This window comes from Lonchura striata, chromosome Z (genome assembly GCF_050655825.1).
Source record: "Lonchura striata isolate lonStrDom1 chromosome Z, ASM5065582v1, whole genome shotgun sequence".
NCBI lineage: Eukaryota > Metazoa > Chordata > Aves > Passeriformes > Estrildidae > Lonchura > Lonchura striata.
The window spans coordinates 64,744,956-64,763,201 of record NC_140740.1 but is presented as its reverse complement, the minus strand read 5'-3'; the positions used below and the strand labels follow the sequence as shown (position 1 = coordinate 64,763,201).

At 35.1% G+C, this 18,246-nt stretch overlaps 1 protein-coding gene across 7 annotated transcripts in view; it reads left to right on the top strand.

Moving 5' to 3' along the window:
* Window positions 1-18,246, top strand: part of DENND4C (DENN domain containing 4C) — a 71,097-nt gene that overhangs the window by 9,679 nt on the left and 43,172 nt on the right. For all 7 annotated transcript variants that reach the window (XM_021535452.3, XM_085567912.1, XM_085567911.1 and 4 more), the window contains 3 exons: window positions 10,129-10,456; window positions 16,197-16,449; window positions 17,416-17,485. In XM_021535452.3, coding sequence (XP_021391127.2) covers window positions 10,146-10,456; window positions 16,197-16,449; window positions 17,416-17,485 — 634 coding nt within the window. In that variant the 5' untranslated portion in view covers window positions 10,129-10,145. Of the gene's footprint in view, window positions 1-10,128; window positions 10,457-16,196; window positions 16,450-17,415; window positions 17,486-18,246 lie in introns of those variants that run through there.

Genomic DNA, 18,246 nt, shown 5'->3' with positions numbered 1-18,246 from the left:
TTTTCCATTTTTGTTTTCTGTCCTTGGCAGTAGAACTTAGTTTGCTATTACCAAACTTGCCTTCACTGGTTCCAGCTGCTTCTCAAGACTGTCTAGGTCAGTTCAGAATTTGAGTTTTGGCCTTGCATGTCTATAAGTGCTCAAATTTTTATACCATTGGACAATTTGAAATTACCATTCAATTGGAAAAATTAAACTGTTGAATATTAATATGACAGAAGTAGACTGGATGGTCTGGAATAGGTTGGGTATTCTTAAATTTAGGGGATTTTTTTGTTTGGTTTCATTTTCTTGGTTTGTTTTGGTTTTGTGGTAGTGGGTTTTTTGGGGTTTGTTTTTTTTTTTGTTTGTTTGCTTTTTTGTTGTTTTTTTTTTTATTTGGTTTTTGGTTGGTTTTTTTTCTCAGATTTTTTCTGAGGTGCAAATTTTCAGACCTCTGAGTGTCCTCAGATAGTGTCCATTAATTTAGTGACCTTTTCAGCCATTTTTAATTAATTAGTAGTTATTCAAGTTGCTGTCACAAAACTTTGCTTCCAAAAGTTTTGTTATGTTTGATACAGGCATTTATATCATCACATCATTGCCCCACTATTTTGTAGCAGTGGTAACTGGTTTTGCTGGCAATCAGGAAAAAATCAGACTAAAACTCTGTTCTACTTCTTTAGACAAAACCTTAAATTGTTGGTAGATTGGTTTTCTAAATAATTTTAATTTATTAAATGTAAACCTGAAAATTTGTGGCTAGTTTACTCACTTCCTTTGATAATCTTTGCATACAGAACAAAAAATCAAATGCAAAGAAATTTGAAGGTAATGGGGAACAATAATATATTTTGTTTAAGGCCAAAGTGCTCTCCACTTTTTCTAAAACATGTCTGAAAAGCTTTAAGACTTCTTAGTAACAAAATTGATGCATAAGTGGCAAACTGTATATGGTTGAGAAAACTAGATATTTATTGCTATGTCATTAGCACTTCTTACAATACTGGATTTATAGAGTCAGTTTATTTCATCTCCTTCTCTTCTTCCTGTGATCTACACTTTTTCATCATCTCCAAGCAAATTGGAAAAGAAGTCTACAATGAAGGAGCACAGGCACCTGTTTGCCATTATAAGAATGGTATATTTTTTAGTGGCTCTCATGAAAATGTTAGTAACAACCAAAAAGAGACACCAAATACCTGTCCAAGTTTTTAAAAACAATTGTTTTCTTCGGTCATTGTAGGAGTAACAGGTAAAGTGTGAAAAACATCTCTGTGTTTCTCACCTGTGGTGTTCTAGGCTTTGATGTTTGGGTTCTAACTATGGTAATTTGATGTTAAGATTTATTTATTTAATCAATTTATGTCATACAGGTTTTTTCAGTATTAACGGTATTAAATATGTTTGACATACCAAAAGCTTAATGCAGAAGTGATTTGGTTCTCAAACATTCACAGTCTGCAGAACTCTGCTGCTCTGAGAACTGTTTTCTATTCAGGTGGAGGGAAAAAAAAATCTCTGTGTCATCAGATTTTTTCTAGGCTTTGTGGCTTTGCTTCCGTGGGAGTTGCTTACCTGAGGTGATTTGCTATGATGCTTCCTACTGTAGTGGCCTGATCAGTTTGGAATGCTTTGGAAAACTTTACCATCAAGCCTAGTTATATGCATTTTATACCTGGTCTTTGTGTTCATATGCAGTCAGAAAACAATCTGCAAACAGCAACTGCAGAGTCAACATTTCTTTTTCTTTGCATATGTTCAAATTTGCAACAATTTAGCTAACTGATGCAAAAAACTACTCTAGATTATTTTCAGTGCCAGACCTTGATACAGGTTATTTGCTGGATGAAGTTAAATTATCTCAACCCTAAATCATCCTATAGGAATGCTTCATTAAAATGTAATTGACCAGCTTTTTATCTTTCACCTTGTCCTTAAAGTTTATTTTTCCAGTGTTAGAGGCTTCTGTAAGATAATCACCATGTAGGTTGTAATATATTTCAGTTGTGTAATTCCAATATTCTCCAATGTTTACTTGAAAACTGCTGGGAAGGTATGGCCCTGTATTTGCAAATTTGTGTGTTCAGACCAAAAATGCCAGTGACATCCAGCCATTCCTGTTCCACAGCTGGTTGTGTTAAAGACAGGTAGAAGGTGGGCAGTGCATAATTCTGAAGTTATTTTTGTGATTCTGGTTTTTCTAATACTCATGTAATTTAGTCAAGTGACTGTAACTGTTATTTTTTCATAATAATCTGATACGCAATCCAAAAAAGAAAGTATTTTAAAACATTTCTCATAATTTTTTTCTCTTGCTATTGACTGGCTGGCTAATAATCTGTGGACTACCTTTTGTTTTCTATTTTAATCCTGTTCAGTGCTAATGGTATGCTGGAAGTAATAATGTTGCCTTACCTCGTCTTTTGTTAAGGTGTGTATATGTGTGTATATATACGGATGCACTTTCTGTTCTTACACATTGTGAAACATGCTTCAGAGAATTTGATGTGTCCCTGTGACTTCCGTGTGTGCTGCAAGTGCTATTTTGAGTCCTTGCTCACTAATTCCTCCTGAACTCACTTAACTTTGTGGGATAGTCTAGTTTATAATGTTCCATTCTGTTATAATATTATGTTATCTGTAATGTGCATGCAAGGGCTGATTTCTGCTGTGAAAATGAAACGCATAAACTGGAATTGCACACTTGTCTGACTAGAAATGGGTTTGCTTAGAAGTGAGTGTGATATGGACAGGCACAGTGATGTGAGCAGTAGCAGTGAAGAGTATGCTGGAGCGGACAAGCAACTGGAGTGCTTGTTAAGGGGTAATAGTGGGGAGTGTTTGCACTTGCTGTGTTCTTTTAAGCCTGTGTGGGTACATGAGTATATTAGAATCATAATATTTTGTGTCTAGGAAAAAAACACACCAAACAAAACAGTGTATAAAGTTTTGATTGCCAAGTATAGTCTATAGTTGCATTCCTTACTGCTTTTCAGAGTGAACTCAACTATTTGCTTCCTGATCCTGAAAACTAGTTAAACAGAAACCAAAACTGTGGCAACTAGAATAAGAACAACCATGCACATTTATTGAATACAGTTAACATTGACAACCACCTTCATGTGTTCTGTCTGTTGCAGTGGAATACAACCAAGAAAAGTGGGAAAAGAAAAAGCCAAAGGAACGACTATCGTTGATATATTTCACTAATGTGAAGTTTTAAAAAACCAAATTCATGGTATTAGTGGTAACCACTATATCCAGTAATACAGCCCTTTAGCATTTGTATTTAGATTTGATTTTTATGAGCAGTCCTAGACACAAAACTTTTTAGTGTCTAAATTCTCACTGCTGATCAAACTTGCTATCTTCAGGCCTTCAGGTTCTACTTTATCTTGCCCTAGGTGATTAAACATAATTGTTCTGATGTAGGATCACCTGCTTTTTGACCATCTGTTTCTTGCCACCGGCTTTGTTACTCTGTTGCCTTTACCACTGTTGTGAAATGCTACATGGAGATTTTTTAAGAAGGCCTGTAGATCACAGAATAAGGGGCAACAATTTTAAAGAAGAGTTTAGATTGCACGTAGGATGCAATGAGGCTGGTGGCGTGCAGCTTGCCCAGAGAATCAGGGTATGCAGACTATGGATGCCTCATCCCTGGAGGTGTTCAAGGCCATGCTGGATGAGGCTGTGAGCAGCCTGGCCTAATGGAAGGTGCTCCTTTGCATGGCAAGGGAGGTTGGAACTGGATGATGCATCAAGTCACTCTGCTCCCAAACCAAATCATTTTGTGATTCTGGTACTTCAAATGTGTGCATAAGAAAAGAGTGACAAGCTGAAGGCTTAATGCGGCTCAGCTGTATCTCTTTGCTGGGTATGACAGTGGTTAACTTCTTCAAGCATGTATTTAAAGGCAATTATAAATCTTGTTTAATTTGTTTTCTCCTTTCAGGTTGAATGGAAAGCTGATACTGTTTATCTCAATAAGTATCTCTTTCTTGTTTCTTAATGTCCCTGTCCAAGGTGTATGTGCATACTATGTAATAATTTTTATGTGTTTTAAGGCACACTTCCAAATTCACTGATTAAAATAAATTCTGCACTGGTTGTTTTGTTATAAAATAAGTATTTAGCTGGCATCAATGAAGATTCTTTTATACAAAGGGAAAACGCACTGTTCTTCCCATTTCTTCACAAATAGTGCTATTTAATCTCAGTACAAGATAAACAATGGTCTGTGTGAATAAAAAATGAGATATCTCCCTTCTTTAGCACTCCAGGGAAAGTTTCTGTATTTTCAGAATCTGTACACCCTTTTTGTCTTCTGATTAATTAATTGGAAATAATACTTACTTGGGCACATACCTGTATTTCTGTATTGAGGAGTGAGATGCCCGTGGTAGTCATTGTGTTCTCTACAAAGTTTAGCCTAGGGCAGTGGTTGAGAAACACAGTGATGCTTCACTCTTACTTAGATGGTAGCCAATACATTTTCCAAGTCTTGCAGATGACCTCCTAATGCACTTCTATCTAGTAATGTCTTTCTCTCTTAAATTAGTGTAGTAAATTCAGTGTTTTCAGTGACCTTTAGGTCAGTTCATTTTAAAAGTAAATGTCAGATAAGACTACACATGCATTTTTTAAACTTCTTTCCTACCAACAGCCAAGTATAATTCACTTACTAAGTTAAAGAATTGTACAGAAGTCCTGAGTTAATTTTAACATCTACCTTGCTTAAAATTCTAACTGTAGAGGCTGTTGACAAAATAGATGTTTCAACTCCAGTGAATAAAAAATACCAAATTTATTCTTCAGTCGGGAATAAAACTTCCACACAGCAATAAGGCTTCCACACAGCAAGTACTTTGTAACTAGTAGTTTCCACACACCTAGTATTTTGTGGGTGATGTCAGTTTGTGAAAGAAGATGCAAGTTTAATAAATTGCAATGCCATGTGTTAGCCATTAATCACTTACAGACATTACTACCTTTTCAGGTAGTAGAGTGCTTACTGAAGTGGAATTACATGACTTTAAAGACCAACTTGATTTTTCTGAGATTTTTCTATGATAGTTGGCCTGAGCTTTGTGCTGGGTTTTCTTGAGAACACATAAGGTTAGGACTCCAGTCAGAAGTGAAATGAAAAAATACCCCTTCATATCCACACGTACTCTAGATATAAGTTTATTTTGTTGGTTTTGTGCATTGAGCATTTGCAACACTTCTTTCCAGGAGCTGAAAGGAATAAGCAGTACTCAAAGATTTGTCTGAACATAAGCTTTAAAACCAGATATTTCTGAATCCAGGTCTTATTTAATCTGGGGTGAGAATATACATAGAGTTTTCTAAGAATGCCACCTTTATGTTAGTTGAAGGTGTTATTGTTTCTATGCAAATTATCAGATTGGTGTAACAAACCCTTTCCCTTGATGGCTTCTGTATGCTGTTTTGCAAAGCTTATGCTTCCTTTTCTTCAGGACACATGTCAAAAACTGTGTTTAACTGTACCATTTTTTTGTAGACTTATGCTGACTTTCTAGCCTAATTTTGGAGGATAATTCGACACTAAATACATTTTTGGAATTTAACTGAAGCTTTAGAGACTAGAAAAGAACCGAAGCAAATTCTAATGTAGTAATTTTTTTCAAAAATCATAAAAATTATTTTTATATAAATGGAATCCTTTTCACTAAGGCAATTTCCCTGTGAAACCTCTCCCTAAGAAAGGTCAGTGACCTTTGTAAAGATAATAGCTACTTAACTATATTTTTGCTAGAACTTTATGAAGATTTATAAAATTGCATTTGATTGTGAGAAAGACAATGTTCTTAAAGCAGCCAACCTTAAGTGAACTGTGGGAGAGAACACTTTGTCATGTTTCTGGCATTTAGCACTGAAAATATGTTATTTTGTTTAGTGCTGTATATTTTTGCTAGGCAAATCTTGTCTTAGGCTAGATGTACTAAGTGCCTTAAAGTGTGCTCTGTGCTGACTGGTTTTGTTTTCCTTCTACAAAAGTAATTACTGCCCATGGGAATTCCTTTTAGAAGAACAGGTGGGGAGTAGTGGGTTAAAAGTGCATCTTTTATTCTGAATACATTTTCCTTTTTTTTCCCCTTCCTTTATTTAAAAAATATTTTTGTTCCTAAACTGCTCACAGCAAACTTTCCTTATGTGGACTATGAATGAATTGGAAAACAAACTTCACTTAAAATAGCTTTTAATAACCTGTGTTGGTCCATATGGACGTTGGAGTTTGCAATTCCTTGAACACTAGTGCTCATATTCTTAAAATGCAGTTTCCAATTTTTCTTTTTGGTTTATTTAGCTTAAAATAAGGTATCTGTGTAGACTTCAAAAACAAGATATTTCATGGGACTTGTATGTTGAGTTTTTCCAATACATCCTGAATTGTCATTAACCAACCTGAAGACAGCAGTTTTTAATTTTAGAATTGTTTTTGTATTTAGGTTTTTTCCTGCAAGGAAACACACTATCCTATATCCTAATATTTTCTAAATGTTGAGGCTTTCTCATAGACTTGTGATATACAGAGCTGTGCTCATAGATGGATGGAGGACACTAGCTTTTGAAGTTCTTCTTGGGAGAAGTTGCTTTGATAAAATTTAGAATAGATGGGCTCTTAGAAGAATGTTTGTTCCCCTGTCTATTAAGAGGAGCAGTGTTCATACTTATTCTTGTGTGAATCATCACAAAAATAATGGAAAATATTAGTGGACTCCCCACAAATCCTATGGGATTTTTTTTCCTGCAGTTCAGAAGGCAGAGTATTCTTGAACTTGATTAATTCTGTTGTTTCTATTTGTATTGGTGGCTGTCTGCTAATTCTTTGTCTATTTATGTTTCTAGAACTGTTGCATGAGTGAAGATCACTATGGCTTAATTCAGAGCTATTACTTTCAGGTCTCTTTTGAGTGATCCTGTTTCTTTAAGTCTTTTTGAAACTGGAGAAAAGCCCCTTGAAAAGCTGACTTGTAGTGCTTATTTGAAACCTTACTTATCCTTGTGGAAGAGGAACTGTTCTGAGAGACTCAGAACATTTTCAAAAACTCAATAAATGTTGTGCTGACATACAAAGCTTTTTTGCCAAGAATCTCAGCTGAATTGTCTGGTGACTCTAACTTTTGCCTGCCACATATTACACAGAGTTTCTGTGAGGTAAAGCATAGACATGGCTAAGAGAAAAATGTAATGTACACAAGGAGATACAAGTGTGTGTTCCTTAGAAACTAATTTCTACAGTTTTATTGATCCCCACTGATGAAAATTTAGCAATGGATTCTCTTAATTTGCATTCTAACTTTCCAAATCTTAGTATTTACTTTTTCAGGTGCTTTTAGGTTTTCCTCCCTCTGTTTTCCCTGGAAAACTGAGTTCTCCCTTTAAAGCATATTTGATGATAACATTAGTGAAATTCCAGGAACTTGAGCTGTGATAAAATTATAAACTCTGATGAGGTTTTTGATATATGCTGTTATTGTTACTGTTTGGTTTTTTCCTGCTCTGTGTGTAAAAGTAAATATAGACCATGATTTTAATGTTACATTGAGAGAACATGATACTGAGCTGTGCGAACGTGACCCAGTTAATAAAAGGCTGGAACATTTAAAAAAGGTTTTGGGTAAAAAAAACCCCAAACTGATAGGATGCCAACCATTTTGCTGATTTTAATCAGCTTTTTCCAGTAATTTGATTTCAATTAAAATGGTATTTTACCGATTGCAAGATATTCTAGCTCAAGACTTTCTTTTAAAAGGGGCAGAGAGTGGATGGTTTATTTATTTATTTATTTATTTATTTTTATTATTCTGCAAACAATTTCAGGCATCTCAGAGACAAACTGAAACATTTTAGACTTCACAGTTTTATGATTAATCCAGTGTAAGTAAGTCAGTGCTGCTGCCGAAAGAGTCATACTGTTACTGCTTTTGTGCTGACACAGGCAGTTGCTGGAGAGCTGTTCTGGTTGAACACTAAGTCTCTGCCAGGTTAGCATTCAGTCAGAGCAATTTCTTGTTCCAGTTTATTATGCGGGTGCACAAACTATACTTCTGTACAGAAGTGAGGTGGAAACGAGCAGTGGCAGTGTGAGAAGGGACCTTTTAACTGAAGACCAGTATATAGAGATGAAGTTCAGCCCACTCCCCCTGCATTTCTTGCTGACTTGCTTAGCTGTAAGGCACTTCATTGCGGATTTCATGCTTTTTGTGACAGCAAAAGTAAACTGAGGCAAGTGTTGTATCTAAAGGTGATAGGAACTTCACAGGTATCTATGGCTCTGGGGTAATTTCCTTGTTCTTCAGGAGATGTAGGCACTTGAAGAACAAGGAAATGATGACCTGACAAATTGAATAAACCTTTTATTGTTCCTTTTGATATGACATCCATATGTTTTAGACATAAATACAGTCACGTAAATAACTTTCCCTTTGCCTTCTCCTTTGCAAGGCAGTCAGACTCTGTCTCTGTATGGATTGCCCTACAAAGCTGTTGGCCAAAGTGTTCAGAGAACATTGTAGTGACAGTGTGAAAAATATTATGGAAAAATATTTTAAAGGATGCAGGTACATCTCCTTTCAAGCTTGAAGGGATTTGAAAAGTTGTTATTTCAGTGTAAGGAAAAAAAACTGTAGTCAGAATATAGAGAGATAACAAATTTACATGTAGTTATTTCCCTTCCTCTCCCTGTTTTCATCTCATACTACAATAGCAGCTTGCAATATAGTGTTGGGCACAAGTTGCATAATCTTATGCTAAAAATTCTTAGTAAATATGCAGGATAGATAACTGATTTTTGCCTCATGAGTATTTTAGTACACTTATTATCAAAACTCTTAGAAGTCTTGTGTGCTGTGAAGATTGAAAATAACTTTTGAATATAATGTTAGTAAGAAAGAGCAGGATAAGAACAGGAGCACAAATAAGATTGCAGGTAACAAGACTATATTGCGTTCACCACACCACCTTTCTTTCAGCAGAGGCCAATGTTTCTGCAGTTGTCAGACTTGAGCATTCTGAACAGAAGAAACTTCCCAGTATTGGTATACTAATTATTTTCGTGGTAATACCCATGGACCACTGCTCCTTAGTAGGTAGGACCTTGGTAGCAGTCTTGTTTTCAGAGATGGGAATCAGACTTCCATTACTCATTTTTTATATGGGATTCCCAGAAATCAGGTGATGGAAACAAGGAGATCTAGAAGAATGTCATACTTCGCTTCCTGAAGAGGTATAACAGTATTCAGGCTCATTGTTTGACTGCTACTGTTTTTAAATATGTCTTACTCATCTTGTGAAAATAAAAGATTTAATGAGATTTGGGTACTTGAAATTGTACTTGAGGTAGTTGAGCATAGGCTGTCAGCTAGGTTTGTTCTTAATAGAAACTTACATTTCACTGCTTTAACATCATATGCCTAGTGAACATCAGTGGTGTTGAGAGAACAGCTCTTTCCAGATCTGGAATGTGCAGCTGAGCATTGATGTGTACTGCCTGATCAGCTGATGAAATGTGGGTTTGGTTGTGTGATTTTTGTAAATGACTTCCAGATGTTACAGTTGCCAGTTGAGTGTCTCAAGACTGCACTGTTAGGTCTATGTTATAAAACAAAATGGATTAATTTTTCAGTAGATAAAGTGGTGAGCCTGTACTTGCAATTGTTCTCTCTCTGTCAAAAAAAAAAAGAGAGTGATTTTGGGGTTGTAGTGCTCATAAGCAATGGCAGAAAAAAATTGGTACTTTTAGACTGGGATACCTACATCAACATATAGCCTGTGAAGAGCTTGGACAATCTAATAGATAACACAAAGGGATTTTCTGTGTAGCTGCTGTGTTAAGAGCTTTGAGTTACCCTATATCTCACTTAAACTTCCTTGTGCTAAAACATTACTGTTGTGGTGCTAGAACTGAAATCTGATTAGCCACAATATTTTTCTGTATCTTTTTTTGCAGCAAAAGTCAGTTTGTTTGGCAGTTTCTGTAGAATTTTCATGAACTCTGTATATAACTCTATTTTTCTGTTTTCACAATTTTTTTTCAGAAGTTCTAAATCCTCATAGTTGTTGAGAGAAGGGTTTGAGTTTAAAAGCAGAGTGTTTGATTTCTCTCTTTCTTTTACCCAGGAAATATTGACGTAACCATGATAGAAGACAAAGGTCCACGAGTGGCTGACTATTTTGTGGTGGCAGGGCTCACTGATACAGACACAGCAACACTCCTGGACCAAGAAATCAGCCGACATGAAACAAAGTCAACTGGTCCCAAGGCTCCAATTACTGACATTGCTGTGATAATTAAATCTGCTGGTGAAACTGTCCCAGAAGGTTATACCTGTGTTGAGGCCACCCCTACAGCCCTCCAAGCCAACTTAAACTATGGAAGTCTAAAGAGTCCTGAACTTTTTCTTTGCTACAAGAGAGGCCGGGACAAACCACCTCTTACTGACATCGGGTGAGATTTCTATTGCAGTTTAGTTCCTCCTTCAATGATAAAATCTTACTCTTCGTAGATGATGGTGAAAAGAGATGTGAGAATACTCCTTTAAAAAGTCCTGTATGAATCTGTATTGCTTACTGTTTGTTTCTGTGTCAAATACATCAAACAATGTGTCAGTCTTATAGTGAACTTGTCTTTTTAAAATTAATGATAATGCTTTAGTTTTAAAGATGGAGGATAGAGAGATGAAGTTGATAAAATATGAGAAATTAAGTTCTCTGCTGCAGTTTTATGAAAGATGATTGAAAAACACAGAATTAATTTATAATAGTCCAAGTCTAGAAACATTAACATGCTTAATCTGAAAATTATTAGTTCAGAAGTCAAAAATCATCACTTTGGAATTCACTTTAATGCTTATGGTGAAAGATACAACTTAAATATATATGAGGACATTGTAGAACTACTGGGAATATAATGAGAAAGAAAATAGAGCCTGGTTGTGGGACGCTGTTACAATTATGGCAAAATAAAGAATGCATACTTTTATCTCCACTTAGTAAATAAATAGTAGGGAATAAAAATCATGCATCTATATATATGCCATAATACTTTTAGTTATTTTCATTTATAAGCTTAATTGCTTTGGCTTGAAGCCTACATACCCTGGTTTTGACCTACAATTTGTATGCTTACTGACAAAGTGTCCAGGGAGGAGACTGATAGTGAAATCTGAATAATGAAAGAAGCTTCATGGTGAGACAGTTCACTCCTAAGGATTATATTTCAAGTTGTATAATTAAGCTGGTACATTCTAACTTGTGTTCATCTTGATCATCTAACCTGCGTTCCAATAGGTGATTTCTAACATAATCTTTTCCCATGTGTATGACTGGCACTGCAAGAAGGGACACTACAGTGTGAACTTACATTTTGACTGCTCTTTTTAAACTTCATTAAGTTCTTACAGAAGGAAGAATTTCTACAGGGATTGTTTCCTCAAAGGAAGTAATGAAAAATCAGTCTGCAGCATGTGTCTTTAAGGAAGCAGCTTGGCTAGCATAAGTGTACGTGATGTCTCCCATGACCTTAGGAGTTTGAATGCTTGGGGAGATTTTGTAAACAAAGTAGGCAAGTAGTTGGCTAAGATGATGGCATTTGGCAAATAGTATTTAATCTGTATTTTGTTGTAGACAGATCTAGTTAGGGTGTCACACCTAACACATCATGGCAGTCTTTTCTCTCTGAGCAACGGTGCATATTCTCCCCCTGCTGTTCCTCCTGCTTTGCATCTATATGCAAGAGATGGGTAGAGCAATCTTTTTTTCTTTTTTTTTTTCCTTTTCTTCTGTGAATTCCATTATGTTCAGATAAAAGCAGAGTTCAGGCAAGAGGTGCATGTACAATCTGAAGGATAATTTATGCTGTTTTGTATTATTTTATTAAAGAACCAGTGTGAAGTAATATTTTACCTTTGAACCAGTCTGACACTCTGAGTGAACTCAGTATGTACAAGGAGTATACATCCTTTGAAAGGGTAAAATGTGTACTCTTACATTAATGTATGTATAAAATTAAGTTATATCATAGTTGAAGCATTCAAGTGATTCTTGATGTATGTTTTTGTCTGTGTATTTCTTTCAGTGTTATTTTTAGGGAAAGTAGTGAAACAAATGCATTTTGGTGAGAAGGGAGATAGGGATATGCTCTACTGTTTGTCTGCCACTGTCCTTGTGTTTGGTATTTCTGTGCCCTCCATCCTCATTCCTTTCTATTTGTCCACTGCTTGTTGAATCAAAGTGTCTATAAGTTGCTAGAGCGAATTCCTGCTGCAATTACTTACTTGCACACAGTTAGGCCGTGTGCCATTCCTTTGGTTGTTACATTTCCCAGAATTAATCAGATTAATTAATTGAAAAAATAAAGGTTCATTCCTAAGATAAAAGATCTCTAAGATCCACTTCCTAAATGTAGCTATAAAATTTAGTATCTTAAGCCTGTGTGTCTGTGAAATAATTCAGTTGTTGTCATTCTGTTGTTTTCTTCACCAGTTTTTTTGCTGATGTTCCTGAAACAGACAAGAACTGAGATTTGAGATCTGTTTTGGTTTAGGTAGAATGAGACTTGCAAACAAAAGCTCACTTATTTGTTTTACATTCCAGTTAGGAATCTGTTAGTGCTCCAGCATATGTTTCTTACATGGAAGAAAAACCAGACAGAAAAATGTTTTTTTTAAGTACAAGTGGTTTTGCAATTCATAACACTTAGCACAGAAAAGAAAGAATATCAGACTTCCTGTCCGAAGCAGAGGTTCTTGTAATACCAAGTAATGCTAAAGTTAGGTAACTTGCATTAGGTAAGTAAAGGAATTCTGATTTTTAAATTTTTAAAGTGGTATGGGAGGCTTTGATTTGCTTAGGGTTTCTGTGCTAAGGGTTAGCTTAGGATTTCTGTGTGATTGTATATGCCTGATTTCTAAAAATGTCTGCAGGCATATAAATTGAACAAATTGGTGATGATGATCCTCTCCATCAGAGATATATTTCAAAAAAGAAAATGAACCCAAATTGCAAGAAGTGTAATAGACACTGGAGAATGTTCTTAGCAGCCAGCATCTTCAATTGCTCCTTAATCCCACCACTGTGACAACTGCAGCTGGATGTTTAGAACAGTGTTGAGTAATAGTGATGGAACTAGTAACTTATTTGTTCAGACAAATAATACTAGAGATGGCAGTAGAAATGTTTTTAAATAATAAAAGTATGTTAGTCTTTTCCCTTTTATTGATCCACCACTTTTTGACCTTACAATATTTATGTAAGTTCCTTTATTATTCAATACTTGAAAAATAAGAGAGGAAGAGAAGTTATGAAGGTGTGTTTTGCCTAAGAACTGCGAGAGACAGGATTATGTTTGGACTTGGAGAAGGAGGAGTCAAACTGGACAGCAGTCTTAGACAAATGCAATTCACAAAAGTCTGACTATTTTGAAATGGTTTTCTAGAAGCAAAGTTTTTTTATGGTTTATGGTTTTTAGCTCAACAGCCACAAGGTTTTATTTCTCCTTTCTAAACTCTGTTACCTGATGCACTGAAGTACACTTTTAATCAGTAAAACTGATGAGAGAATTTCCAGGTACAATGCAAACAGTCTAACAATGAGATGATAAGATTCTTTTCGTCCTTCTTGCAAAGGACCTAACATCTAGAGGAAACTGGTTTACATTTTGCTTGAAGTGAAACTGTATTGAAATGGATAGAATAATGTAGCAAATAATGTGTACTTAGGATTGAGACCAAACTATAAATGTAAAAAGGCAGGAAACAAGTCTAACAGTGATCAGTAATAATTAATTAATGACAGACCTGTCGGGGAGGATACTGTATACACAGGGTGTCATGTGCACTATTTCATGCATCACTTCTGCGTGTTTTCTCTGAATCATTAAAACCATTGTTTCATTTGAGTGATTCGTGGGTGGTGGCTTTCTTCTGTTTGCTTGAGATATATATCATACTGTAAGTTGAGAACTATGCATGAGGTTAGGAAATGGTGTGGGTTTAATAATACTTCTCTAGTGTACATGTAGAGGTGTGTGTTGTTTCATTTTTTTTTCTTTTGGTGAGAGGTGACCCCACTGATAAAATCTTGAACACTTAAAGTATTTTTTGTAGAATACTTGAAAACAAATTAAATTGGATTGCTAGAACAGTCTGATTAATGCTGTACTCCTTCTCATGAGCTGACAGCTGACATGTTTCTGGAATAAATTTATAATTTTTATTTTATTTAAAATACACGAAACTGAAGTGAAACTGAACTGAAAGTTTTATTGGAGACTGCTCTGTTAGTATTTTTTCTGATGATGTAAGACAGTGATGTGAAGAATTCATGTAAACTCCTTATGCACAGTGGATGTGGCCTGAGAGCTGCTGCCAATATAGTTTTTTGTTTGAGGTTCTTTAACTTTATGGAGGAGTTAATCCAATAAAAAGAGCAAAATAAATGTTCTTCTGGAATGTTACTTAGTTTACAATCAGTTCAGGTGCATGTACTTTTTCTATAAATATCTTAAACCAGTAGGTAGTATATTAACACTAATGCGACTTGGAAATGCTGGTAGTGGGCTGGATCTGAGAGTGCACATTGTTTAAAATGTATGAAGTCTGATGGTCAGAGTCTTTACAACTGAAACCATTGTTGAATATTGTTGTCCTTCATGAACTACTTGAAGAAATTGGCAGCCTGGAAGCTACATCAATATAATCTAAACTCTGTGATTTCTTTGCTTTTTTTAAGTATTCTAGGACTGTAATTTATGTCTGTCATCAATGCTATGACAAGATGTGTTTTTTCTGTTAAATCATAATAAACAGTAATATTTACATATTCCATTTTAATGATGGAAATAGTCTTGAGGTTATTTTTGAAGTTTAATACTATTTTTTTTAAGTTCTGAGGATAGTTGGGTATGAAAAAAGATTCTTATTTTAGCTTAGACACAACTTTTTGAAGTTGTCAAATATGTACTTAGTACTAGTCTGTCAAACATTTAACCAGATGTATTTGGGGACAGTAAATATGTATTGCCTGGTTATTTCTTATTTTAATGTTCTGTGGGGCTATGAGTGAGAAGCTGGAGACCGCAAAGAAAAAAGGTTTAATGTGTTACCTTTATCCTAAGTCTTGTTATGATAAAAAAATGATTTGAAGTTGACAACTACCCTGTACATACTGCAGAGAACCAAGCAAATGGAGCCATTGCTTTTTTGGGTGTGGAATGGGAGAGAAGGCTTGCCCTGTAATAGCATCTGTGCATTAAAAATGTTCAAATGTGTGTTTTTACTTCTGCATTTTTTCTCACAGTGGCTTTGTAATAGCTTTATAAATATTATAGCTTATTTAGCTACTGTGAAGCTGTTAAGGATCTTTCATTTTTTACTAAAAATATTGTTATCTAAGTTAGTGATCTTGCAAAAAGAAAAAAAGTCATGCACCACAAGAATGTTGCTGTACAGCCATGTATAAGATATACAAGATATATAAGATATATTCTGCTTTCTAGGTGTACAGTCAATTGCACTTACTATTTCTTCCTTTACTGTGGAACAAAGTATTAGTTTGTCTTCCTGCCTCATTGTCTTAAGCTTTGTTATTCAAACTGTGAATGTTAGTTATTAATGGCCTTGGACTGTTTTTTTCTGTAGAAATTCATCTGGGAAGCATACTTCTGTCCTCTGTTGTGCTTTTCCAAAAATATTTATTTAAAAAAAAAAAAAAAGACAACCCCCCCCCCCCCCAAAACAAAACAAAACAAAAAAAAAAACAACAAAAAAACCCCCCAAAAACAACAACAAAAAAGTTTTAAAAGACTTAAAAAGACTTAGCAGTAATTTTAGTGATTAAGTTATCCACTGTGATGTGTGCAAGAAATTTAAACTGGAATTTGTATTTATTTTTCATTGATAGTACAGCATTCCAACTAGTTCTATAACTAAATCCTTTTCAATGCACCTTGATTTTATTTTTCTGCAAATGTGGTTTGTCCCCACAGAAAGTTCATTATGGTTTTAAATATTTCTGTGCAGTTTCTTTAACCTCAGGTGCTGCATGATGAAAGAGAATGTATAAGATTAATGTTAAAATGTTGCAGTTATGACATAGGTTGCTAATAGATGGGCCGTTTCTCCAAATTCACTCAAGTAACTTCGTATCTATTTGAGTACACATGATAGTGTTTCTGTTCCTGTTCGCAGAGTTCTCTACGAGGGGAAGGAACGCATAATTTCGGGCTGTGAGGTGATTCAAGCTACTCCGTATGGTCGCTGCGCTAATGTTAACAACAGCTCGGCTTCTTCACAGCGCATCTTCATCACCTACCGAAGGGCGCCTGCAGTGCGACCCCAGAATTCACTGGCAGTGACAGATATCTGTGTTATTGTTACCAGCAAAGGGGAAACCCCTCCTCACACATTCTGTAAAGTAGATAAGAATTTAAATTGTGGTATGGTGAGTATCTGTAAGCTTATTTTTTTTTCTTTTTTAGCCCAACACGTATATTTGAAGGAGGATCTCCTTAAACTCTTCTTAGCACTATTGTAATTGTCTTCTATCACTACATCAGAATTCTTTCATTCTTTATACCATGTGTGAGATGTCAGTTTTATAGGTTTTGTTGCTTTGATTTCCTGTTATGTTGGAAATTACTGTTTCATACTGATTACTTGCTACTTCAGTTTGCATGTTCATGTCTAGGTGCTATTTAGGGGTAGTGCAATGAAGTTTTAAATTTATTTTTTTTTAATTATCTCTCCCACACCCTTTAGGGATGCTGACACTTGGGATGAAGCAGAAGTGCTTTTTTCTTAATTATTCATAATGCCTGTGTTACTAAGGCATTGTAAGGATGATAACTGCTGCTTAGAGTTTCTCAGTGTGCTTGCTTTATTGGTTCTCTTTTATTTAGTCTGTTTTGCGTTTAGTTTACTTGCAGTGGAATATGTGAGTTTTTTTGAATAGTAGAGTATATGTAGCTGAACTGCAAAAACACTATGTCAATAACCAGTTTATAAAAGTACAATAAAAGCTTCAAATTGAGTTATGATGATTAGAACTTGACTTCCGGTAATGAGGTCCCCATAAGAGTCTACTTTTAGAAAGGAAGGAAACTTGAAGCTGGAAATTAATCTGCTCACTTTTGCCTGTTCTTTCATTGAAATGGGTCAGAGAGTAGTGTAGTTGTGTGTGTGGTGTGGTTTGGTTATTTTCTGTAAATCCTGTAATCTGTAAAAATGAGAGAAGGGTGAATTCTCATTTTTGTTATTTACATGCACTCAGCAGCCAGCTAGTAATTTTATTCTGTAATATTTTTTGTTAAAATACCAGATTTGTTTTAAAGGGAGTATATTTAAATGCTTAATTTCTGTTGCTTGTTGTCAGTTTTGCTGATTCTGAGATGAAACTTGTGTCTTTCAGTGGGGTTCCAGTGTATACCTTTGTTACAAGAAGTCTGTGCCAGCTTCTAACTCTTTAGCATATAAAGCTGGTAAGTAATTTTAGAAGCTGTCTTAACACATTAACAAAAGAATTCAAATGCCTTGTTAAAGTGAAATATTAATTTAAAAAATTTAAGTGTTGTCTGTCAGAATATTGGTCCTGGAGGATGCCAGTTGAAATCAGCTTCTATAATGCCTTCTTTGTTCACCTTATTTTTTCCTAGGGACAAAAAAGGCATTTTTCTGTATTATTTTAGTTCTTATCATGACAGGCTTGCTAACTGAGGAGCTTTAGCAAACTTATCTTTGCAAACATTACACATGTAAGAAAGGACTTCATATTTTTCTGTGTTGGTGATAATGGAGAAAGAGTTATTAAAATCCTGTTCAGGTTTACTTGTATTTCATTCTATGCATAAACATCTTCTGTTTAATTTGAAAGTTTAATGTGTTTCTTCCCTTCAATTCTGTCACTATTTTCTTTGTTCTTATTTCAAGAGAGTGAAAAATACTCTGAACAATAAATGATAAGTCTGACTTTTAAAAATTTTTATTGCATTGCTACAGATTATTTTTTGCTTCTGAAGAAGCCAAAAAAAAAACTTTGAGACGTGTTTCTGCTGAGCAGTAAGCACACCAAATTCCTTTGAAAGGAATAAATTACCAAATAGAAGTTGAAAGGATAGATAACGAAGTTGTGTACCACAGAACAAGCAAGATGAGCAGCAGTAGTAAACCCATGGTTGTTATATGTGTTGCTATATTTTGTGGAAGATATATTGTTTGAAATATTTAGGGCCTACAGAGCAAA